Here is a 21,799-nt window from a genome sequence, read left to right as displayed (position 1 = left end):
TCGAGGCCGGCGGCTACGGCTGTGGCTGTGGCTGGGACTGGGGCTGGGGATGGGGATCGTGTACGACGTTCTTTGCAGTTAGTTACATGTAGTCAGTGCTCCTCGCTCGTCCAAACAATCTGCATGTAGTTGCGAGCAATGACCTTCCTGCCTCCCTGACCGATTGACTGGGAAGCTCTACACATCCAATGTACCCGTCGCGCGCCGTCTGCGTGCTGTGTGGAAATTGCTGCTGTGGGCTTGTTTCTGACCAATCAAAGCGCCTCTGCGTCGCAGTCGCACAAACACCAAGAAGGCGGAGGAAAAGGTAGGGAGGGAGGTGGATGTGTGGTGCGGGGATGAGGGAGATTGGCGCTACCTACGCTCCGCTCCGCTCTACAATGCAGCGATCAAGCACAAGATACAATATAGGGCCGGGCAGGGCAGCGCGCCTCGGCACTTGGTTGGGTCATTGCATATGCCGTTGTTTAGATAAAATGCATGGCGACGACGAGTAGGGCAAAAGCAGGCAGGTAGGTGGGCAACGGCATCTCGGCACTTACTTGGGCTATTCATCGCATGTGCCGTTGGTTAGACAAAGAAAATGGTGATAGATGGATAGGGCGAAAGCAGGTCGACAACGGCATCTTGACCGGATCGAGCGACGACAACGGCTTGTCGTGAGCAAGTGGTATTGGTTTGGGCAGGGCACGGCTTTTGGGCAACAGTAGGCATGTGGGTTGTCGAGCCCGATGGAAATTCACTGAAAGCCGAGAGTAGTTTATCCGTTTGTTTTGTGCTCGGCGGCGAGGTTGAGACTGCGACTACAGAGGGCTTGTGGATGGATGCGTCAGCATCTGCAAAATCCCATCTACCATATTCTCGGAGCAAAAGGTAGATGAGGTGGTGGAGATGACGATGCGGGAGCTGAAGCGCTGCGTGCGTTGCGTCTGTTGCGGCTGGGACGCACAAGTACAACGCAGCAGCTGCTGACGGTTGATGAGTCAGGGATGCAGAGATCAACAGCGGGAGACGTTGGCGCTCGACAAGAATTTGAGGCAGCATTTGCGCAAAGGGTCAAGAAGATGGAGTTGGCAGAGACGAAGTTTGTGTCGAAAAGTGTTGTCGGTCGTGGAATTGAACAATGGACCAAACGGGTTAGCGTGGTCGGTTAAAGTCGCCGGATGTGGTCCGTGCAGCTGCCGTGGCCGTGGCCGCGATCGGCCCCACAGTCCCGCCAGCCAGCCGACCGATACTGGACCACAACAGAAGACCAGCCGACCAGCCCTCGTTCCAGATCTTCACTTTGCCATTGCTATTCATGGCCGCAATTGACACGCTACTCCCTCTCTGCTTTAGCTGCTCCGTTGATAGACCTCGAGCTGTCAGATTGACCCGCGCCTGTACAGCTCCGTCGGCCTACCTGCGCCCATCCCTGGTTTGGTCGCATCTTCTCAATATCCCAATATAGCCCGAGGGTCCTTGATGGCGGTCGAAGCGTACCGTTGGGCTGCTGCCCTGAGAAGCTTCTCTTCAGCCATCGTCTCTTGGTGAGCGGCCTGGCACAGGCGTCGTCCCGCCGACCAAACAGCTGAAACCGCCCATGGCCACCACCTCGTGGCTGACACAGCGTGCTGTGAGAGCTCCACCATGGATATCTTCCTATCGTCAGCTTTCCTTCTTTAGAAAAAATCTGCCCAAGGCGCTTCAACCTCAACCATGTCTCTTCCTGGTCCCATATGCAGCCAGCCATTAGGAATTTTAGTCCGAATGATGTGTTTAAAAGTCACAGTCCACCCCCAGTGCTTTGACCTCTAGATTTCATCTCCATTCTTCCTTCTTTACTCACCATGACAGACAAGGAAATCACCCAGACTGCCTCTGATGGAGTCGTGACGACCTTTCAGGACCCCGAAAAGGGCGCCGCGAGCCCCCCCTCCATCAACAGTCTGCCGTCTTCTTCTGGTGCAGTCCGCGTTGGCCCAGATGGCACAGCAGTCGTGCCGCAGCCGTCGAGCAGCCCCGACGACCCGCTCAACTGGAGCTGGAAGAAGAAGCACATCGTCCTGCTTGCTCTGATTCCCGGCTGCTTGCTCAGCGACTGGGCACTGACGTGGGGCAGCAGCGTCTTTGAACTGCAGGCCCCCGAATGGTATGTACAGGTCGTAGTTGATAGAGCTGCAGCTGACAGATGCAAAGGAACATGAGCGTCAAGGATGTATCCCAGTCCATGAGCCCGGCAATCTTCATGCAAGGTCCCGGCGGTTTATTGGCCGTGCCACTCTGCCAACGCTATGGCCGGTAGGCTAAGCCCAACCTCGCCAGCACATTGTTGACCGTGACTGACGATTGACAGTCTTCCCGTGCTCTTCTGGTCCCAGTTCCTCTCCCTCATTGTCACCATTGGTTGCACCGTCGCTCGCTCCTATGACAGCTTCACTGCCTGCCGCGCCCTTCAGGGCTTCTTTGGCGCCGCTCCCCAAGTCATTGGCATGTCCCTCATTCATGACATGTTCTTCTTCCACGAGCGCGCTCGCAAGATCAACCTTTGGGCTGCTTCGTTCCTCATCGGTCCCTATCTCGGCCCCTTCTTCTCTACGCTCATTGTCCTAAAGCTGGCATGGCGCCCCGACTTTGCGGTGCTCTGCGGCTTTTACGGGCTCAGCACCACCATGGTCATGGTTTTTGGCGACGAGACTCTGTATGACCGGACGAAGCCGTCGGAGCAAAAGCCAAAGACGATCATGTATCGCTTGTCTCTTCTTCTTGGCATTGAAGGCGCTCGCGTCTCGGGCAGACCGGGCCTGTGGACTGTCTTTAAGCACCAGTGCTCTCTGCTCGCGCGCCCGCATCTCTTCTTCCCCAGTAAGTCGTAGAACCGACCCCTGAAGCCACCCGCTGACGCGCTAGCAGCCGCCTTCTTCGTCATGCCCATCACCATGTGGACAATCGGCATCGTGTCGACCATCACGCAGTTCGTGCTGCCTCCGCCGCAGGCCACGCCGCCGGGCTACGGCTTCAGCTACGTCGCGCTGGCCATGCTGTACTGGGCGCCCATGCTCGGCACTCTGGTCGGCGAGCTCTGGGGCCATTACTTCAACGACTGGCTCGTCTCCAGCTACACCAAGCGACACTCGGGCAAGCACCTCCCCGAAAACCGCCTCAACGGCGTCTACGTCCCCGTCATTGTTGGCATCTGCGGCCTTGTCCTCTTTGGCGAGACCCTGCAACACCATCTTCACTGGGTCGGCCTCGCGTTTGGCTGGGTGAGTTGCCCCGTCTGCCCCATCCCTCTAATCCTCTGCTGTCTAACAACAATCGCAGGGCATGAACTGCTTCTCAACGCTCGGCGCCATGACGGCCATCTCGGCCTACGTGCTCGACTGCTTCCCCGACCACGCGTCGCTGGCGTCGGCCTGGATCAACTTCTGGCGCGTCATCGGCGGCTTCTCCGTCGCCTACTTCCAGCTCGACTGGGTCGCCCGCAACGGGCCCTCCGTCACCTTTGGCTGCCAGGCCGCCATCATCGCCGGCGCCACTGCCAGCGTCGTCGCTACTCAGGTCTGGGGCAAGGGCTGGCGCAAGATTTGGCCGGCCCCTGCCGCGGAGAATTAGGTGGTTTGGGGGGATGGAGTGGGAGGGGATGGGATGGGTCGGATGGGCGAGAAGAGGCGGAAAAGAGGTCAAGGTGTTTTGAACTTCTGGCGTCGGCGTTGATCGCGTGCGGTCGCTGTCGATTGGGTATTGTTCTATTTGGTGTGTAATTTCTCCTAGGGGCGTAGAGTCGACAGCTCATTTTTCCATTATTCCATCCCCCCTGTTTCTTTCCTTGCTCCCAGTCTCAAGAGATTTCAAGTTTCTTCTCCCACGTCCTGTCCAATCCATCACTTTCCACCCTCACTCACAGCCTCCCCTCCTCCCTCATCGCCGCCTCCCACTCGGCCTTGACGCCGCCAAAAAACTCATCATCCAGCAAGCAATCCAACGCCACGAGCGCATTCGCCTTGCCCGCCTGCAGCGCCATATCATGGGCAAACTGGGTGCCCGCCGCCTGCTGGAACTCCTTGGTATGCGGCAGATTGGCCGCATCAATACGGAACATGGGCTGGATGCCGGGGCAAATGTACGTGACGTTGCCCATATCCGAACTGCCATTCTGCTGATGCTTGCGCTCCGCCTCGTCCAGCGGCACCATCTCGTCCGCGCTTATCCCCAGGTGCCCCAGCATGTGCGCGCGGTACCGCTCCGCCAGCGCGCGGTTGGTGACGACGTCCTCGTACACCGCGTCCCACTTCATCTCGACCGTACAGCCAGCCCCGCGCGCCGCCCCCTCGAAAATCGGCTCCACCCGCTCCCGCATCTCGCGCAGCGCGCGCGCCTTCGGCGCCCGTAGGCTGAACGTGCCCTCCGCATACTCAGGAATGACATTCGGCGCCTCCCCCGCCTTCAGAATCACGCCCTGCACGCTCTCGCCCGGCCTGAGGTGCTGCCGCAGCGCCGCAAGGCCGTTATACGCAGCGACAATGGCGTCGCACGCATTGGCACCCTGCCAGGGGGCGGCGGCGGCGTGCGCGGCGCGCCCGTGGAAGAAGGCGCGATATTTCCAGCTCGCCCTGAGCGGGCACACGGGCGTGCTGAAGTCGGGCATCGGGTGCGTCATCAGGCACGCGTCGACGTCCTTCCACGCGCCCGCGTTCGCCATGTAGAACTTGCCGCCGCCCGTCTCCTCGGCCGGCGTGCCGAGCACGACGACGGTTCCTGCTGCGGCGGGGAGGGCGCGCAGCGCGGCGACGGTGCCGACCGCGCTGGCTAGCGTGCTCGTCGCGATGAGGTTGTGCCCGCAGGCGTGCCCAATCTTGGGAAGCGCGTCGTACTCGGCGTTGAAGGCGATGGTGCGGCCCCCCGTGCCGATGCTGAAGCGCGCCTCGAAGGCCGTCGCGAGACCGTAGACGCCGCGGGCGACGGCCCAGCCGCGCGCTTCGAACCAGTCGCAGAGGAGCGCGAGCGCGGCGTGCTCTTCGTATTTGGTTTCGGGGTTGTTGTAGATTGAAAGGTTGAGGGCGCGCAGGTCGGCGCTGGCGGCGTCAATGGCGCGCGTTGCGGTGGCGATGGTCGAGGGGGAGAGGGTTGTTGGTGATGCCATGGCTGCAGGCTGCGTGTGGTTGTCTCTATCCCCTTGCTCTTTTCCTTGACGATGACTGGCCGTGTGCGTGTGTCAACTCAAACAGATTGGCGAAGCAACCAAAAACCACAAAAATCGCCCAGGCGCCCGTCGGTACTTATTCTACCATCCGTTGTAGATCGCAGGTGTGGAGTCCGGGGAAGTGGTGACAGCGCGGGCGGCTCGGTGCGCGCTGCCGATCGGGTACTTTGACGAGTACCCGAAGCGGTCTGTGGACGCAGCCGACGCCCGCCATGCGTTTGCCGATTTGCCGCGTCTGTCTGGTGGGTTGGTGGAGCTGCTGGATGGCCGTATGTCGCGGTCGATGTCTTGCGTTTGTGGGATGCTGGTGGTGCGTCGAGGTCTTTCTGTCACTTCCACGAAAGTTTGGGATCAATTGAGTCACTTCGTGAAAGAGCATGGACAAGTAGAGATTTCCATTTCACGACCCCAAAATTGGATTTCCAGAAGTCCTCACTCAACTGCTGTCTGCCCTACCCATGATGGTTTCCCGTATTGGTTCTCCTCGAGGCTCGTCCACGATGAGACTGAAAACATCCACTGGCTCACCACTCCGTCATCCCCAAGTCCTGGGCCCTTTGGAACATCTGTTCATACTCTTCCCTCCACTCCAGCGCTGCATGGATATCGGCACACAGCTGGCGAGCCTCGGAGACTAACAGACTCAGCTCTCGGGAGGGGAATTCCGGGTCAATGTCCCTGCAGTCGAAGAGCGCGCACACCACACCATTATGCTGCCATTCAGGGCTGGAAACGACTATAATCAACGAGTGAAAAGACGGATAGTCGGCGCTGAGGTAAGAGGGAACGACCACGTCGGCCAGATTGTCGGGTTCGTTTTCAGCCAGAAGCCGGTGGCGCTCCATGCAGTCGGCGATGCTGGCTCCGGGGTGCATAAAGTGCAGGTCCAGACGCTTGCCGCCAATGTCCATGTGGCCGATGAGGTTGTGGAAGAGTTGCCGAGCAAGCTCGAGAAGGTCGGAGTCCTGGGCTGTGGAAACGTCGTACGTGATGTAGACCTGGGAAGACACTTTTAGTGTGTACTTTTCTTTTCGAGCCGGGCAGCACAAACCTGGAAAGAGAAAAGTGGCGGCAGACTGGGTCTCTGACCGTCAATCCAGAAGCTCAAGGCAGGACGATCGTTGTGATCCTCGTAGCGTCTGTGTATGAAGTACGCTCGGCTTGGTGGACGGGAAGACATGTTGTGAGCGTCCGGAGACTGACGATATTTGGACCGGAAAGTGCCTGAAAGTGGTGGAGGGTCGTGGTGTGGGTTGGCGACTGAGTGCGGCCTTGCCTGGCGTTGGCCTTTCCAAAATTCCGCCATGCAGGTGGCGCGGCGCAAGAGCACGCCAAATCACTTCACAAAGAAACATGAGAGAGGAGAGATTTGTATTTGGCACTCTTCAAGGCAGATAGCCTGCAGCATGCCCTCCCTCTCGACTGTTCCTACCGTCGGTAGTATCCCGCATTTCAAATCTTGACTCCCATGTCATGCTTCCCGTGGCATGACTTTTCGGCGCCTTCTGTCTGCCTGCCGCGAGAGAGCCCAATTTCAGATGTCAGACTCTGATCCGCACCCTGCCCTGTAGGTGTTCTCAGATCGTCGATGTAGAGCAGCTGCGCTGCCTCACCACTCCGCCATTCCCAGCTCCTGAGCCTTCTTATACATGTCCTCATACTCTTCAATCCACTTGAGCATGCTGCAAAGGTCTTCGAGCATGACTTCCGTGTCATTGAGAGACTTCTTGAAGTGCTGGAGCGGAAACTTGGCGTTCGGTTTGCTGCAGTCGAAGGCGACGATTGTCATTCCCTCTTCTTTCCATCCAGGACTATCAACAATGATGACGATAGAGTGGTACTTGCAGGACTCGGTGACGTAAGAGGGAATGACGACGTCGGCAAGGTTGTTGGGCTCAGCTTGAACCAGAGCGCGGTGACGCTCCATGCAGTCGGTTGGGCTCGCTCCAGGACGCATGAAATGGACGTCCAGACGTTTTGCATAGTGGCCCCATTCGCAGAGTAGGCCTGCATAAAGTTTCTTGGCCAGCGCTTCGAGGTCGGCGTCTTCTGCAGATGAGACATCGTAGGTGATGTAGACCTGTTGAGACGTCAGATTTTGCTCCATTCAAGCCGAGTAGGTACAAACCTGGAAGGAGAAGAGTGGTGGAAGACTGGGTTGATGATGGTCAATCCAGACGCTCAGCGCTTCACGATTGTTGTCGTCGGCGTAGCGTCTGAAGAAATGGTATGCGCGGACGGGAGGACGTGAACCCATGACTGCCTGTGGTAGCCGTCAATATTGTCGAGATGCTTGGGTGTGGAGTTGAGGTGTTTGCTGGAATTAAGTGCGGATGTTTTGGTTGACGTCTGGATGTTGATAACTCCACATGACTACGCGAGAGTTCTTCAGACAGCCGATGAGAGGGCACCTGCTGGAAACGGCTGACTCGCTCGTTCCGAAGCACAATTGGCAAAAGTTACTGTGCAGACTCACGTGAAAAGACATGATTGAACAAAGATGAGATTCACGTTCTGTGTCAAGCCTGATTGTTGGAAACTGTATTCCTAGTAGACCAAGGCCTCCATGCCATCCTTCCCAGGCTTTCTCTCAACCTGCGTGTGTGCAGTTTCAGTGTCCATTCACCACTGATCCATTCCGAGTCTGTTGGCCGCTTTGAACACCTCCTGCCAGTCTGTCATTCCCGCGTCTCTGGCTTCGCCGAATATCTCCTCATAATCATCCTTCCAACACCACTCTGCACAGTAGTCATCCGCAGTCCTCTCCATCTCATCGTTGACCAAGTGTTTTTCGCGAATAGCATCAGCTGGAATGCCTGGCCTGGATGAGTCGTAGTCGAAGCAGACTCCTTTCAGTCCTTCCTTCTTCCAGTCCTGAGCGAAGACCACGTAGATGAACGAATGGCTGGGTCGGGAATACCAGCACGTGTATGCCGGAACAACCACACGTGCCAGATTGGTGGGCTTGGCCTGGACATGAGATCGATGGGATTCTACGCAGTCGGCAGTCTTCTCGCCAGGGCGCATGAAGTGAAGGTCGATGCGGCTGCTGTAGCCGTGCCAGTCGCCTAGAATCTTGCGGAAAAGGTCACTGGCAAGGGCCTCACGGTCCGCCTTGTCCACAGGAGATGCTTTGTGCATGACGTAGACCTGGCTTTGTTAGATTGCTTGTTCTGTTGGGCAGAGCGTCAAGTCTACCTGGAAAGAGAAGAGAGGTGGAAGGCTTGGGTGGGTTTTGGTTGTATCCCACCAGACGCTCAGAGTAGGGCGTCCGTTGAGATCTTGGAAGTGCGTGAAGAGCGGGTACGTCCGGCGAGGCGCCTTGCTGCGCTTTGGCCGAGGTATGCGACAAAGCATCTTGACGGCAATCCTGACCGAAAGATGTGTGATGGGAGGTGATGATGGGAGGTGGTAATGGGAGCTGGATTCGAGGTGTTTGCTGAAGGTCAAGTGCAGCAAGCTTTTTGACGTCGATTAAACACAGTCAGTGTTAATTTTCTGTCGAATATTTTCAAGCACCGGGGCGAGCGAGCTCCTTCCCAAGTCCTCCATATCATGATCTGGCGCCTGGATAGGCCCACGTCTTTTTCCACCTCAAAACTCCCACCTACTTCAACCTCCCACAACCTCCAGCCTCCACCGCACACCTTTCCAACTCAACCTCGACCATATTTACCTCGACGTCTACATCCTCGTTGCATGATCTCATTAATCATGAATCCCTTTCCGCTGTTGCTGCTTTTTGCAGCTGCAGCATGGTTCACCATCGCGGCCGCTCTCCCTGTTAATCCACATGACTCCGTCGACGATTCCCTCTCATCTATGGTCAACGGCAGCGAGAACTACTTCAATGTCACCAACCTTACTGGAAGCCTCAATCCTGCTAATCCCCCGGCAAGCCGGAGGAAGGTGAGACGACTACGGCTCAGAGTCCCAGAGCAAAGCGTAGGGCCACGGCAGCGACGTGTCGTCGAGCCTTCCAAAGGTGGACGGGGAATTAGGTGCTGCGAAGGGGGGCTTTTTGGTGAGGGGGGTCCGCCAAAAAGCAGATTAATGGCACGCGCTAAACCCAAATAGGAATCAATCAAGTTTGGTTTTAGTTAGCAAAGGGAAGTCCGCACGTGAGTGGTGAGCTTTAGGGAGAGGCCTTCCCACTACAGCAACAACAATGAAACACGACAACAGCAGCGCGACAACAGCAGCGTGACAACAGCAGCGTGACAACAGCAGCGTGATAAGAATGGTGCAATCAAAGCAGCGCAACAACGGCAGCGATAATAACAGTAGCGCGACAACAACAGCAGCGCGACAACAACAGCAGCGCGACAATAGTAGCAGCGCGATGACAACAACAAGATCCCTTTCCCCGTCACCGCCTCATCCGGCTTGGTTGGTCAGTCTTGCGCAACCTTGCCGGGGGTGTTTGGATGGATTCTCGCACCAATCCATCTACGGTCCATATTTCCTTCTTCGAAGATCCTGAGCCATGTTTTGTTTGCGAATTCTTGGGCACCGAAGACACCGCCTGCGGGCCCGGTAGATCAGACGAGTCAACCTGCAAAGTAATCGCCTCCAGCGCCGGCCTCTTCAGCGGCAAGTTCCCTTTCAATACCTCAATTGCATCCTCGCAAGCCGAGCTTCCCTCCTGGACCGTCGAGGGAACGAAGTTCTACATTATCTGGGATGGATATTCGAGCTGCACCGAAGCGTCTGGTATGGATGTCGAGAAATGGTTTTCCTTCCCGAGCTCGACGTCTTCGGAATCCTGCTCTTTGGAGCTCGTACAGCTCGACAAGGATGAAGTTGCTACGAATGAGTTTCAAAGTGAGTCAGCTTGTATCCCCAATTGACGGTCATTGACTCACATGCGTACAGCCGACCACATTGTCGAAAAGCAAACGGTTCTTAACTTCTTCAAATGGCTCTACGGAGAGTATGCCATTGTGCCCTGGCCGGAAGTCTACAGCCATCCGTCCAGAGACTGGATCATTGGAGTCCTTATGGGCAACGAATACTTGACTCTTCCGCCTTTCATCTGGGACGGATCATCCCTCTGGCAGCACGTTGGCCTGCAGCTCGGTAGCTATGGCAACCCCGGTCACATGGCGCTCGTGTCAGGGGGAATCAATCGCATGAAAGGCAGTATGTTCAAATCGGACGTCACAGCCTCTCTCCCGAAGCCATTGAACGCTGCCCAAGGCCTCCGCATCGATGAAATAAAGAAGTGGCAACGAGACGTCTCAGGCGTATATCAGCATTTGAAGCACCCTGTCGTCTGGAAGGTGTTTACCGATACGACCAAGGGCATTGAGGACGCATTCCAACAATTCGACGAGCGCTACTCGTGGGATGACGATGAAAGTGCCATGCTGGGCCGACCCGAGCGTGAGGATGACCAGCCTCTGGCTGGACTTCGCGACCTTTGGTGTTGGTACATCGACGCCCGCCTTTTTCAATTCGACTTCGCTGGGATGACGTGGTCCATTAGCGCTAAGGCCGACCTCGAAGCAGCTACGCTCACGCCGGAGGACGAGGAAGAGCGCACACGTTGGCTGACTCGCTTCGACGACGGAATTCTGTCTGGAGACTTTTTGCGCCTGCCAAAGACTGAGAACGACTTGGACGACTCGTACATCATTCCCAAGTCTGAGTATGATGCTTGGGATAACGGACCTGCCGGTCCATTCAACTGAACGAAAGTGCCGGCTCGGATGGCCAGGACGCTCCAATACGGAAGCAGTTGATGGCTTGATACGAGTGGAAGACGGAGAATGGAGAAGGACTAGAGGGTATAGACTAGAGACAGGACAATAGGACTCAAATTGGGCACACTCTCTTCTAGATCAGCTCAATGAATGCTCCCTTGGTTTTCAATGATTGGAATTTGAAATTACTCAGGTCAATTGTTGCTCAATTTTTGCAAGCTGTGAGCCTCGCAAACCGTAGCCTGTTGTAATACTCTACTCACTGTACCCTCAAAGCCATTGAGGCAAGCCCAGAACGCTATGAACCAATTCAAGAAGTTGCTTGCCTCCTGCCATGTCCTTCACCATCGTACATGAGAGCACCATTGCTTCACCACTGGTCCATTCCCAGCCTGTTGGCTGCGCGGAACACTTCCACCCACTCTGTCATTCCCGCTTCATGGGCGTCGCGGAACAAGTTCATGTAGTCATCCCTCAAGCTCCACTGCGAAAAGAGAATGTCGGCAATCTCCTCAATATCGTGACCAACCAGCTCGCGCTCGAAAATCGGATCAGTTGGGGCTCGGGGATCAGTCGGGTCGAAGTCGAAGAAGACGCCCTTCAAACCCACTTCCTTCCAGTCTGAATCGGAGACGATGTAGATGAATGAATGATTGGGCCAGATTCCGGAGCGTGTGTAAGAGGGAACGACCACCTTGGCCAAGTCGGCGTGTTTGGTTTGCGCCAGCGCTCGGTGAAACTCAACGCAGTCGTTGGTCGTCTCTCCCGGACGCAAGAAGTGAAGGTCAAGTCGCTGGCAAAGGAAGTGTTCGCCGAGGATGGTCTCAAACAGCTCGTCGGCAAGGGCTTCGCGGTCGGCATTCTCTGTGGGTGACGCATCGTGTGTGATGTAGACCTGAATCAATCAGCTTGAGCATCTCAAAGAGACAGTTGTGGAACTTACCTGGAATGAAAAGAGACGCGGAAGACTCGGTCTGCCCATGTCGTACCAAACGCTCAGCGTAGAGCGCCGATTGTGATCTTGAAAGTGCGTGAAGACAGGGTAGATCGGGCGAGGTGCACGACCGCCGGTCGGTCGTGGACGGGGTACGCGACGAAGCATTGTTGGTGTTTTGGAAAGCTGGGTGGTATTCTGGATGTTTGATGGAAGGTGTTTGTTGTGCGAGGAGGAAGTGATTGTCGCACGGGCAAGAGTTGAAGCTCGGGCAGGCCTGTAGCCTTCGCCGCCGTGCAAACAGGCTCGCAAGCGCAGTCCGCTTTAACACTCAAATATGTTAATCTTATTTTCTAGCGCCTTCTTTTCGAATTCAAAGCAGGCACAACTTGATGATCATTCCGGCCCCCAGAATATTTGACTTTCAAGCACGAGCTGACTTTTCCATTTCCTATGCAACTTGCAGCAGAGTCCTGTCACTCCCTCCTAACCATTGACCTTCTTTCCCGAAAGACACACCCCAGATTCCAAAGACCCAACCGATGCCAGGACTAAATCGTGGTGAGGCCAGCTTTGGATTCACCACTCAGTCAAGCCCGCAGCCTGAGCAGCCTCGTAGACAGCCTTGCAGTCCTCCTTGAAAGACGAACATCCATACAGGTATGATGTACCTTCTTGTGCCTCGTCGATGCTCATTGCCTCCTCCACAAAAGCCCGATCATCTGTGACGTCGTCGGGACATGCTGGTTCAAACGAGACACTCGTCAATCCCGTTTCATTGCGCTCCCAGTCCGGGCTTGAGACTTTGAAAAAGAAACAGTGGTAGTAGTGGTAGTCCGACGCAACGTAAGACGGCACAATGTGCATTGACGGGTCGTCGGAAGGAGCTTGCTTTGCGCGGCGAAAGCTTGCAACGCAGTCCTCCGTGGTCGCTCCTGGGCCGAGAATGTGAACGTCCAAGCGAATCATGAACACGCCAATGCTGGGATCCAGCAGCTTGTTAAGAAGCCGCTTCGCGAGCGCCTCCAGGTCGGACTTCTCAGCTTCAGATAGATCATACGTGATGTAGACCTTTTCACATGAGTGAGGATGGAAGAATTGACAACGGAAAGCAAGACATTACCTGAAATGAGAAAAGGGGAGGAAGACTGCAAAGGCCACACCAGACGCTCAAGCCGGGATTTCCATCGTGATCTTGAAAGTGACGGTAGAAGAAAGACGCACGACGAGGAGCGTTCTGTCTGCGCGGTCTCGTTCCTGTGTTGGGAGGCATGATTGGAGGTGGAGTCCAGCACGATGATCAGGAGTTGTGATGCACTGAAGAGGCGGAGGGATTTAGGTCGAACAGACAAGGCGTCACTGAGGTTCTTAAACGAGTCGAAAAACCTCGATTACTAAGCACGTATATGCCATGCAAAGGTCATCGACTCAATGTCCAGTATTTTAGGGTAGAGGTTCAAGAAAGGTTTGGCGGATCCGAGGAGTCATCGAGCGCACCACACAAAGACAATGAAAATAACATGAACTATCTGTCTAAAGTGATTAATTGGTCAGGCTGTACCTTCCCCAAATCTTCACAAGATGCAGAAGCACCTGTGATCTGCCTGCCTGAGGCAAGTCGCTCGTGATGTTCACAGAACGAGCACTTGCCTCGAAAAGTCTTGGGCTTTTGGGGCTCTACAGAATCGCATCAACCTCAACACCAACCCTCCACCTCTCCCACTCAATTTACTTCCCATCCTCACCACTTCACCATTGCAGGGGAAACAGCACGATGGCTTCTCGTGCGTATTTTCTCATCTGCATCCTGGCATTCTTTGCCTTCCATGCCTCCACACTTCACATTGGCCACGAGCACAATCACCAAGTGATCCGCCAGACTTCAAGCGCCGTCGACAATTACCCGTGCTGGGTTTGCCAGATCGACAACAACGAGTCACCCGACCTGGGCGGCAGCGCATGCAGCGAATCCCCCGATGACGGTCCCAACTGCAATGCTATCGGGAAGTCAAGTTTCAGTCTCAACCCATCTACAACCGCATCAACCTTCGACAGCGAAACGACCAAGGACGCATCGCCATGGGACATTGACGGCGAAAGATACTGGATCTCTTTCGAGCCTTACCCGGGCTGCAGCGACGCAGCAGACGGACCCGCGGCAAAATGGTTTGGATACTCGACTGCGGGCGACCCCTCACAGTGCCCGCTTCAGGTCGAGCAGCTAGGTCAAGATGATGTTGATACTACCAAATATCAGAGTAAGCCGCCAGCCACCTTTTTGAAATGTCTAACTGATGACAATTCCAGGCGACCATGTTTTCGAGGCCCAAACACTCCTTCACTTCTTCCAGTGGCTAAGAGGTGATTATCAACTCGTCGCTTGGCCTGAGAGCTACCAGCATGCTTCTACTGATTGGGTCATTGGTCTACTCATGGGTAATGAGGACGGTGACCTCGATCTTGAGCCATTCATCATCAACGGCGACACTGTATGGGACCACGCCAGGGCCGAACTTGGCAGCTACCAATACCCTTCAAGGCTTGCGCTAGTTTTCGACTCGATCAACGGAAAGAAAGGTGTCTTTTTCCAAGGAAAGAGGCCGGGCGCCTTTCCCCGTGGAGAAAAAAGGATTGATCGCGTCAAGATCTGGCAAAGAAATGTGGCAGGAGTTTTCCAATACATGAGTGACGATACTGTCTGGGGTATATTGCAGGAAACTTCGCAGGCGCTCGAGGACCTGTTCGGTCAATTCGATGTCCAGTACGACTGGGCGGACGAAGGGGCGTTGGGAAGACCAGACAGAGAAGAAGGACAACCACCGGCAGGCCTCCGCGACTTGTTTTGCTACTTCATCGACGCGCGCCTTCACCACATGGAGGAAAGGGGCGTCGACTGGGCCCTCAGCGCGATTGAAACCTTCAAGACAAAGGTTGTCGAAAACCCCGACAACCCAGATGAGAAAGACGAATGGCTTGGCGAATTCGTTACGGGCATACTCTCGGCCGACAAGTTTCAATTCCCTCAGATTGAACCAGAGGTCGATGAAAAAGGTGTCATAAAGCATTCTCCGTACGGTATGTGGGACAATGGTCCCATCGGTCCATTTTGACTGGCTTCCTCGCGCCGGGCTGTGGATCCCATTGGCCACGATTAGAGTAGTGCTTGGAGAGTCTTGGGTTGAAAAAAGACGGCGACAGGAAAAAGAAAGATGGAAAGGGCTAGAGGTCCATAGAAATAAAATACCCTTCACTACCTGATCGATCGATGATCACCAGTTGGGTAGCAGGGGCGGGCTTCTACCATCCCAATGCATCTGTTCCTTGTGATCCCGTTGAGGCTTACGCCAATGCAGAATGCCCCGATCATGGTAGACTTCAAAGATCGCCAAATTCTAATGCAGCCGTTGTATGTCGTCTGGGAAAAGGTCCTTCGGTCTGCATAGAGGCTCTTGCCTGTATTTCAGAAGGACAGAGAGTGGGCGGAGGCTTTTGGGACAAGGAGTCGGTTCATTCTGTCATATGATTTGTCCAACCCGAAGCCAGCCGAGCTTCCGTTGAGATAAGGAATCTTGAAGAAGTAGGAATGGTGGCCGCAACAGTGGCCGCACTCATACGAAGGCACAGACGGTTGATTGACAGAGATGCGCCTAATTAGCAACTGAGGAAGTCAATCAAACCTCAAATGGTTTCCGATATGCAAGAAATGACAGCCGAGGACGTAAAACGGTTGAGGCCGTGGCAGATGGTAGCCACCGCTGTGTCAACAGAGAGCATTCATACCCCTGCAGCTAGAGAACTCATGTCTTAGAACTCACAAGGAGCAAAGCCCTGATTTTGAAGACATCTGAGCTTCTTCTGGTAGTTCAAATCCACGACATATGAATCTCCCTGACAGTTGACTCATCCCGCCTCTCCATCAAGCTGTGTGACCTGGGAAACAAGGGAAATTGAATGACAATTTGGTGCTCCGCTACCCCCAGGCAGCCAATCAAGGGCCACAAGATGTGCCTACTCTGTTTCCTTGTGTTCTGGCTCTTGATTCCCATCAAGAACCTCACTGAACTCCCTTTTCTCTTCGTCGGTCAAGTCTCTGGGCAGCCTCAAAATAGTCCCCCGAATAATCGGATGACCAGTCCCGGTCACATCGTAATAGACCCTGTAATAGACCCTGTAATCAGAGCCTTTGTTGTTGATTTTGTCACTCTCAGTCTGCACGACAGCAGTGACGTATTTGCCCACATCATCGCGCCGGAAGGGGTCGCTACTGCAGTGAAGATTAGCACGCTTCTGAAACTTTGGATGGGGCCTCTTCTTGAGCAATGACCATACGTACCTCAGCGTGGCAGTGTGACGCGAAAGATCTCGTTTACAATGCTTTGACGCCTCTCGAATCAACGCGACCACCATTCCCCGCTGGCCTTCATCTGAAATCTTTTCTGCGTGCTTGATGGTAACGGGAGTATGTTCTTCCAAGGTAGCGGGAGGATGTTCTTCCAAGGTAACGGGAGGATGTTCTTCCAAGGCCATCACAAGAGATTCGAGGAAGCTTCGGTCAGATTCAGAAAGCCTCATGACAGGGAAGCGTTCGCCGCTCATTTTTGTTGATTGACTCTGCAATGTCAAGAACAGGAGATCTTTTGCTTGGAGAGGATCGGTGTGTCTGATTCAAAAGACATGCTCGAGTCCACACCGTTCAATTATAGTCGCTGTTGCCTTGCGCAATTGCGCGGTCGTTGGTGGCGTGTTGGTAGGGAACGTGGCAAAGACCGTATGGCTTCTTCGAAATTGTGGTAGACACGATGTCGGATGGTGTATGGACAACTCCTCGAAACGTCCGTTGGCAGCATTGGCTAGGAGAGGTTCGCGAAAACATGAAGCGCCATCTCCGGCCCTACCCCTTGACGAATGACACCCTTCAAACAAGGGTGGCATTCGGAAGGCGGCTTTGCACTGGTAAATGAGCGGCGTCTCTACCGACCAATGTTTCTAGCGGCATCGAATCCGACGAGATGAGGCAGGAGACTGCAGCAGAGCGATGGGAATCGGATGGAAGCACAACACCAACAAGAGAAGGGGCGAAATTCTTCCACTGTGGTCCAAGTACCCAGGGGAAGTATTTCATTGTGGTTTTGTGTGATGTTGGTAGTGAAGTGCGTTGGTTGCAAGGTGGCCAAGCGCGCCGGCGCCTGAAAGAGCGGGCGGTTAGTGTTGGGGTCGTCGCACGCAAAGCAGGCAAACATGTCGGTGGGTGTTTGTGGCTCGCCTCCGCAGCACCCAAACACTTCAACACCACAACATCAACAACGCCACCTGCCGCTTCAACTGCTTCTTCAGGCTTTTGATGATTTCTGATCATCATGTCATCTGCCTTGGAAAGCGCACCTCGCCATACCAAAAACCTCGCACCCCGCAAGGTCAAGCACCACTTCCGCCACCACCACAAGGCCGACGGTCTTCGAACAGTGAGCCACTGGAAACGCCATGAACTCCCACCTCTCTACTCTTTCCAGGTAGGACTAGCTCGTCACTCAAATATCACATGCGCGCGCTCACATAACCAGGTATATGTCGCATACGACGTATCCGCAGCCAATGATTCAGAGCTTGAGACGCTTGCGAAGAACTTGCACTACTGTCTCTTCGGCAGTCACGGGATGGGAAGCGGCCCAGCGCGCTTCGATATCCACCTCATCGGTCCAGGTGCCAGCACCCAGGACTGCGTCGCGCACTACCGCCGCGTGAGGGACAACCCGCCCGCCCACCCGTCCATGCGCATCGTCCCGTCTTACGCGTGCACTGGCTTCTTCTACTACCATTCTCTCTTCTTCAAGATCAACGACCCCGACTGGAAGCGCGAATATGTCGGGTTGATGGAGGTTTGCTTCGACCATGTGAAGCCCAGCAGTACACCTAGGGTGCACGAGCGCGCCGTTCCTGCGAGCGAGGCGTTGGAGACGACTGGAGATGTGTACCACATGCAGATTCCAGGCAGTATCGTGGAGGATTGCGAAGCTGTCTACGAGGCAGCTCTCGCGGCGAATTTGACTGATTGGTGAAGCGGATCGATCGTCCAAGGTGTTGCTGGCCATCAGTTGCTGCAAAGTCATTTGGAAAAGGTGCTGCGATTCTTCAAGAGCTGAGACTCTCTGCAGAGCTGGGGGTTCCTGAATGCTCAAGGACCTGCGGGTAATGGAGAGAAACGAAAGATGGACCGCGTGCTCGCCCACCGCGACCAGCCGTGTTCATCACACATCATCCCACCACGGGTCCTCCAAAATCTCTGCCGCCGTCGTCCTCTCCGCCGGTTCCAGCCGCAGCATCCTGCTGACAAGCTCGCCCACTTTGGTAATGTCCTTTCGAGAAAACCTCTCAGCGCCTTCAAAATCAAATGGGCAGTTAAAGTAAAGCTGTTTTAGCGAATCCCTCACGTCCAATTCCCTAGAGGACTCGGCGGCGCGCTCTAATCCACCCAATTGTCCCCGCCAGCGCTCTGGAATCTCTTGAGGTACAAGATGATCGAGCACATCTTCCGAATACTCTTCGGGGGTTATCGGGCACCGACACTCAGTAAAGAATGGCTAGTGGGAAACGACGAGCTCAAACAGCTCCGCAGCATGTCAGCATCCGTGTGACTTTTCTAGGAGCAATCTCGCGATGATACACTTACCAGGCATCCCATGCTCCACATGTCGAGTCGATGATCGGGAGGATCTCCAAACATGACCTCCGGTGGCTTCAGGCACTGCGTTGTATCTACCGTCTCTGGGGCTTTCCCTTTGAGGAACGACTCGCCAAAGTCGACAATTTTGACGTTGATGTCGTTCGATACTGGGAGACAAAACTTTGGAAAGGCCCCAGGGAGGACCAGGTACCTTGGCACGCCAGGCCCTATCGGCTTCCCGTCTTTTCTTTCCATGTTATAGGTGTTTATCTCTCCGAACTTCTCGCAGAACTCGTGCTCGTCTAGGTGCTCCAACGGCGGCATAAAGCAACTCAGGTTCCCCGCGTGGAGGTCTGTCAGATGTCAGCTGATTCATGCAGGAAGAAACGCATGAGCATTTACCGCCGTGGGTGATGCCCTGGGTATGCAAGCAGTCTAACCCGAGAAGAACCTCTTTTGCCATCCTCTTAGCCACATTTGCCGGTAATCTGCGTCCCTCCGTAAACTGTGGATTCCCTCCTAGAAGATCAAGCACGAGACATTCATGGGAGCCATAAGGTCTCTCAATCACAAAATTGTCGTACAGTCTCACCAAATTACGAGATCCTGGGTGCTCAGATTGGCTCGCAGAAATCTTTTGCAAGACTTCCAGTTCTCGACTTGGTTTCTCCCCGCCGGTGACGCCAATCTTCAACGCAACGTACTTGCCCTCCCTGGAAGTACGTCAGTGTCCTGTGCTTTATTCATTAGAGGATACAAGCATACCTCAGGTCTCTTGCAGCCCAAACAGTTGAGTTGCCACCTCCCCAGATCTTGTGCAGCACTCTATACCTCCCATCTTTGAGCAAGTCCATTATGTGTAAAGGACAATAGCCCCTGGCCTCTGGTGCGGGATGGTACTCATTCGCCCGCTCCCCTTGCCACAGTACTTCGCGGAACGGGAATAGTTCCATTTCTTTTGTGAAAAGGCCACCCTCGCAACACTTGAAGTTGTTTGCCCCAAATTCAGTCTCCATGGAATCTTGAGCGACAGAGGACGAGAGACGATGGCAGTCCACAAAGGTTTGCGGAATGCATTTTGCTTTATCATGCGTCTGAAAGTCGCAATGACAGCGACTCTTTGTGGCCGCAAGCGGTGCATTTAAAACTAGGGGCGTTCTTCTTTGTGTCGAGGAAGCAGCTGTCGTGTAACATGCGCGGCAAGAATCCACTTCAAGACTTACCAAAGAGGTACAAATCAGAGGTACAAAATTGAAGGCCTTTCACCTCTCCTCAATCCTTAGCCACGCAGAGAAGACTTGCACACTCGTGCAGCATCGCAAGTGTCCAAAAAAATCTCACCCCAAAAGCGCCATACTAATCGTCCTACAAGGACCCTTCGAGCACCTTTTTCAGAGCCAACTGTGACTCTGCTGCATCTTTCCCCCTGGGAGAGACTCGCCGCCAAACTGCCACTCAACGACGAAAGACGAACAAGAAACAAAACCGAAAATTGCCAGCCCGCTCGTGCTGCGTAGACCAGCAATACACCGAGCAGATTTGGCAATTAGATCCTCATCCAAGCGTCCACCGAAGCCCGAGCCACCCCAAAATACGACACTTAAACATCATCCCACCACGAATCAGCCAAAACATCCGCCACAGACGCCCTCGCCGCCGGCTCCAGCCGTATCAACTTGCAAATAAGCTCGCCCACCTTTGTAATGTCCGACTCGGTGAAAAAGTCGTTCTCTTCGCCGTCCGCCAGATCGAATCGTCTCGTGCACTCAAAGTATTCTTTGGCCAAGTGATTGCCCAGGGAATTTCCACCATCGTCGGCCAGAGTCTTTTCTTCTTTCTGGGCGCCTTCCTCTGTGGCGGTTGAGAGGGCGCCGGCGGGACTGTGACTGTGCCAGGGAAAGGCTTGCTCGGTGCACATGGCGCGCCACTGCGACTGCCAGCGTGCGGGCAGCGCGTCCGGGGCTAGATGGAGCATTTCGTCGATTTGGGTGGTGGGTGACTTACGTTCGTAGGCAAAGAGGTGCGCGCCGGTGATGAGTTCGAAGAGCTGGGTACATGTAAACAGGGGGGGTCCAGTCAGCGTCTTCAGAGACGACACTTGCTGCGTCAAGTTCAACTCACCATGACGCCCATACTCCACAAATCAATACGGTGGTCCAGTGGCTCGCCAAACACGACGCCCGGTGCCTGCGCAATCGTGGCAGCAACAGAAGGCCCGTCAACACTGAGTCTCCGCGGCGTCTCCGCGCTCGAAAACGACTCGCCAAAGTCAATGAGCTTGACGGGCTGCGAGCACAGAGCGAGTTCCTTTGGGAAGGACGCCGGAGCAACAATGTACGCGGGCTTCTCGGGACCAATCGGCTCGCCGTCGCCGCTGACGACGGGGCAGATTTGAGGGGACCCCAGAGCGGCGCAGAAGGCGCTTTCACTCGTCGAGTGCACGCTGGGTGGCAGGCTGAAGGCGAGGTTCCCGGTGCGGATGTCTGCGCGCTGATGGTCAGCGGAAAGGGGGACTGACAGGGGACTTGTCAACAACAGCAGTCGACCGACCTCCGTGCACAATGCCCCGTTTATGCAGGTTATCCAGGCCCATGAGTGCCTCTTTGGCAGCCCTCTTTGCGACTCTGGCGGGCAGTCTGCAGCGGCCGCTCGTCTGCGCTTCGACATACAGATCGACCTTCTGCCCCACGAGCTCCAGCACGAAGCAGTCGTGGTATCCGGCCAAGCCCTCCAGCATGAAGTGATCTAGCATGCGTATCAGATGCTGCGATCCCGGATCCTTTTTTCGCGGGTGCGGCGCCGCCATTGACTGCAGCATGTCGGACTCGCGTCGGCGCTCGTGGCCAGGGACGGCGACGCGCGTGATTTTCAGCGCGACGTATCTGTGTTCGCTGGAGATATTGTAAGCACTCACTCTCCCTCTTTGATAAGATCGGATGGAGTGCATGACTGGTTGGTGGGTGGAGAAACTCACTTTTGGTCCCTCGCTGCCCACACTGTCGAGTGGCATCCGACACCGAGCTTGTGCAGGATCTTGTAACGGCCTTCTTTGAGGCAGTCGCCGAGATGAATTTGGTAGAGACTGCGTGGCCCGTTGAAGTACGAGGCCGCTTGATCGGAATTGGGAAACCCTCCTGTCAGCAACATAGCGACAAGCCAGATGTACTTCAAGCCAGAATGATGGACAATTCTGAATCTGGATGGTGTTGATTTGATGCTGGCGGATACCTGAGGCAAAGCATTTTATGTACAAACTATTCATTATGCTTTGTCGAGTTGGCTTTGTTTTTGGAGATGTTTCGAAGTGAATGGGTGTT

General features: G+C 54.9%; 14 protein-coding genes across 14 annotated transcripts; 5 read left to right on the top strand and 9 right to left on the bottom strand.

Moving 5' to 3' along the window:
* The first annotated feature begins 1,618 nt into the window (after positions 1-1,618).
* Positions 1,619-4,010, top strand: BKA78DRAFT_345812 (major facilitator superfamily domain-containing protein). The gene is made up of 5 exons (XM_066890506.1): positions 1,619-2,131; positions 2,179-2,280; positions 2,336-2,844; positions 2,893-3,245; positions 3,304-4,010. The coding sequence occupies exons 1-5, from the start codon at positions 1,830-1,832 to the stop codon at positions 3,592-3,594; spliced, it is 1,557 nt and encodes a 518-aa protein (XP_066740875.1). The 5' UTR covers positions 1,619-1,829; the 3' UTR covers positions 3,595-4,010.
* BKA78DRAFT_355201 (putative amidohydrolase amhX) lies at positions 3,881-5,122 on the bottom strand (the record flags this gene model as incomplete). Its single annotated transcript, XM_066891864.1, has 1 exon — positions 3,881-5,122. One exon carries the CDS (start codon positions 5,120-5,122, stop codon positions 3,881-3,883), a length of 1,242 nt encoding a protein of 413 aa, XP_066740874.1.
* Positions 5,123-5,706: 584 nt separating this feature from the next.
* BKA78DRAFT_355200 (uncharacterized protein) lies at positions 5,707-6,362 on the bottom strand (the record flags this gene model as incomplete). Its single annotated transcript, XM_066891863.1, has 2 exons — positions 5,707-6,180; positions 6,234-6,362. The coding sequence occupies 2 exons, from the start codon at positions 6,360-6,362 to the stop codon at positions 5,707-5,709; spliced, it is 603 nt and encodes a 200-aa protein (XP_066740873.1).
* Positions 6,363-6,791: 429 nt separating this feature from the next.
* On the bottom strand, positions 6,792-7,439 carry BKA78DRAFT_298018 (uncharacterized protein; the record flags this gene model as incomplete). Its single annotated transcript, XM_066886852.1, has 2 exons — positions 6,792-7,262; positions 7,311-7,439. 2 exons carry the CDS (start codon positions 7,437-7,439, stop codon positions 6,792-6,794), a joined length of 600 nt encoding a protein of 199 aa, XP_066740872.1.
* A 365-nt stretch (positions 7,440-7,804) lies between these two features.
* BKA78DRAFT_355198 (uncharacterized protein) lies at positions 7,805-8,539 on the bottom strand (the record flags this gene model as incomplete). The annotated part of the gene is made up of 2 exons (XM_066891862.1): positions 7,805-8,332; positions 8,381-8,539. The coding sequence occupies 2 exons, from the start codon at positions 8,537-8,539 to the stop codon at positions 7,805-7,807; spliced, it is 687 nt and encodes a 228-aa protein (XP_066740871.1).
* A 357-nt stretch (positions 8,540-8,896) lies between these two features.
* BKA78DRAFT_298016 (uncharacterized protein) lies at positions 8,897-9,259 on the top strand (the record flags this gene model as incomplete). The annotated part of the gene is made up of 1 exon (XM_066886851.1): positions 8,897-9,259. The coding sequence occupies one exon, from the start codon at positions 8,897-8,899 to the stop codon at positions 9,257-9,259; it is 363 nt and encodes a 120-aa protein (XP_066740870.1).
* Positions 9,260-9,609: 350 nt separating this feature from the next.
* Positions 9,610-10,875, top strand: BKA78DRAFT_298015 (uncharacterized protein; the record flags this gene model as incomplete). The annotated part of the gene is made up of 2 exons (XM_066886850.1): positions 9,610-10,006; positions 10,058-10,875. 2 exons carry the CDS (start codon positions 9,610-9,612, stop codon positions 10,873-10,875), a joined length of 1,215 nt encoding a protein of 404 aa, XP_066740869.1.
* A 382-nt stretch (positions 10,876-11,257) lies between these two features.
* BKA78DRAFT_298014 (uncharacterized protein) lies at positions 11,258-11,989 on the bottom strand (the record flags this gene model as incomplete). Its single annotated transcript, XM_066886849.1, has 2 exons — positions 11,258-11,782; positions 11,831-11,989. The coding sequence occupies 2 exons, from the start codon at positions 11,987-11,989 to the stop codon at positions 11,258-11,260; spliced, it is 684 nt and encodes a 227-aa protein (XP_066740868.1).
* Positions 11,990-12,400: 411 nt separating this feature from the next.
* Positions 12,401-13,094, bottom strand: BKA78DRAFT_355195 (uncharacterized protein; the record flags this gene model as incomplete). Its single annotated transcript, XM_066891861.1, has 2 exons — positions 12,401-12,892; positions 12,945-13,094. The coding sequence occupies 2 exons, from the start codon at positions 13,092-13,094 to the stop codon at positions 12,401-12,403; spliced, it is 642 nt and encodes a 213-aa protein (XP_066740867.1).
* Positions 13,095-13,595: 501 nt separating this feature from the next.
* On the top strand, positions 13,596-14,931 carry BKA78DRAFT_298012 (uncharacterized protein; the record flags this gene model as incomplete). Its single annotated transcript, XM_066886848.1, has 2 exons — positions 13,596-14,079; positions 14,129-14,931. The coding sequence occupies 2 exons, from the start codon at positions 13,596-13,598 to the stop codon at positions 14,929-14,931; spliced, it is 1,287 nt and encodes a 428-aa protein (XP_066740866.1).
* A 732-nt stretch (positions 14,932-15,663) lies between these two features.
* BKA78DRAFT_181736 (uncharacterized protein) lies at positions 15,664-16,478 on the bottom strand. Its single transcript, XM_066883420.1, has 2 exons — positions 16,155-16,478; positions 15,664-16,085 (listed from the first exon to the last, which is right to left on the bottom strand). Exons 1-2 carry the CDS (start codon positions 16,415-16,417, stop codon positions 15,830-15,832), a joined length of 519 nt encoding a protein of 172 aa, XP_066740865.1. The 5' UTR covers positions 16,418-16,478; the 3' UTR covers positions 15,664-15,829.
* A 700-nt stretch (positions 16,479-17,178) lies between these two features.
* Positions 17,179-17,877, top strand: BKA78DRAFT_355192 (uncharacterized protein; the record flags this gene model as incomplete). The annotated part of the gene is made up of 2 exons (XM_066891860.1): positions 17,179-17,331; positions 17,383-17,877. 2 exons carry the CDS (start codon positions 17,179-17,181, stop codon positions 17,875-17,877), a joined length of 648 nt encoding a protein of 215 aa, XP_066740864.1.
* A 522-nt stretch (positions 17,878-18,399) lies between these two features.
* On the bottom strand, positions 18,400-19,336 carry BKA78DRAFT_355191 (kinase-like domain-containing protein; the record flags this gene model as incomplete). Its single annotated transcript, XM_066891859.1, has 4 exons — positions 18,400-18,426; positions 18,489-18,835; positions 18,885-19,195; positions 19,248-19,336. The coding sequence occupies 4 exons, from the start codon at positions 19,334-19,336 to the stop codon at positions 18,400-18,402; spliced, it is 774 nt and encodes a 257-aa protein (XP_066740863.1).
* Positions 19,337-20,082: 746 nt separating this feature from the next.
* BKA78DRAFT_355190 (kinase-like domain-containing protein) lies at positions 20,083-21,629 on the bottom strand (the record flags this gene model as incomplete). Its single annotated transcript, XM_066891858.1, has 4 exons — positions 20,083-20,529; positions 20,604-20,965; positions 21,033-21,373; positions 21,457-21,629. The coding sequence occupies 4 exons, from the start codon at positions 21,627-21,629 to the stop codon at positions 20,083-20,085; spliced, it is 1,323 nt and encodes a 440-aa protein (XP_066740862.1).
* Positions 21,630-21,799: the final 170 nt, after the last annotated feature.

The sequence above is a fragment of the Phyllosticta capitalensis genome (genome assembly GCF_038381095.1).
Source record: "Phyllosticta capitalensis strain CBS 128856 chromosome Unknown BKA78scaffold_9, whole genome shotgun sequence".
NCBI lineage: Eukaryota > Fungi > Ascomycota > Dothideomycetes > Botryosphaeriales > Phyllostictaceae > Phyllosticta > Phyllosticta capitalensis.
This window is presented reverse-complemented; position numbering and strand designations above follow the sequence as displayed.

What these genes read in the sequence shown, in the direction of transcription:
- BKA78DRAFT_345812 (XM_066890506.1), top strand. Translation starts at nt 1,830, where the DNA reads ATGACAGACAAGGAAATCACCCAGACTGCCTCTGATGGAGTCGTGACG. An exon ending in GAACTGCAGGCCCCCGAATG is followed by an intron (nt 2,132 to 2,178) that starts GTATGTACAGGT and finishes ACAGATGCAAAG; the next exon opens with GAACATGAGCGTCAAGGATG. An exon ending in CCCGCATCTCTTCTTCCCCA is followed by an intron (nt 2,845 to 2,892) that starts GTAAGTCGTAGA and finishes ACGCGCTAGCAG; the next exon opens with CCGCCTTCTTCGTCATGCCC.
- BKA78DRAFT_181736 (XM_066883420.1), bottom strand. Translation starts at nt 16,417, where the DNA reads ATGAGCGGCGAACGCTTCCCTGTCATGAGGCTTTCTGAATCTGACCGA. An exon ending in CGTCACACTGCCACGCTGAG is followed by an intron (nt 16,086 to 16,154) that starts GTACGTATGGTC and finishes TCTTCACTGCAG; the next exon opens with TAGCGACCCCTTCCGGCGCG.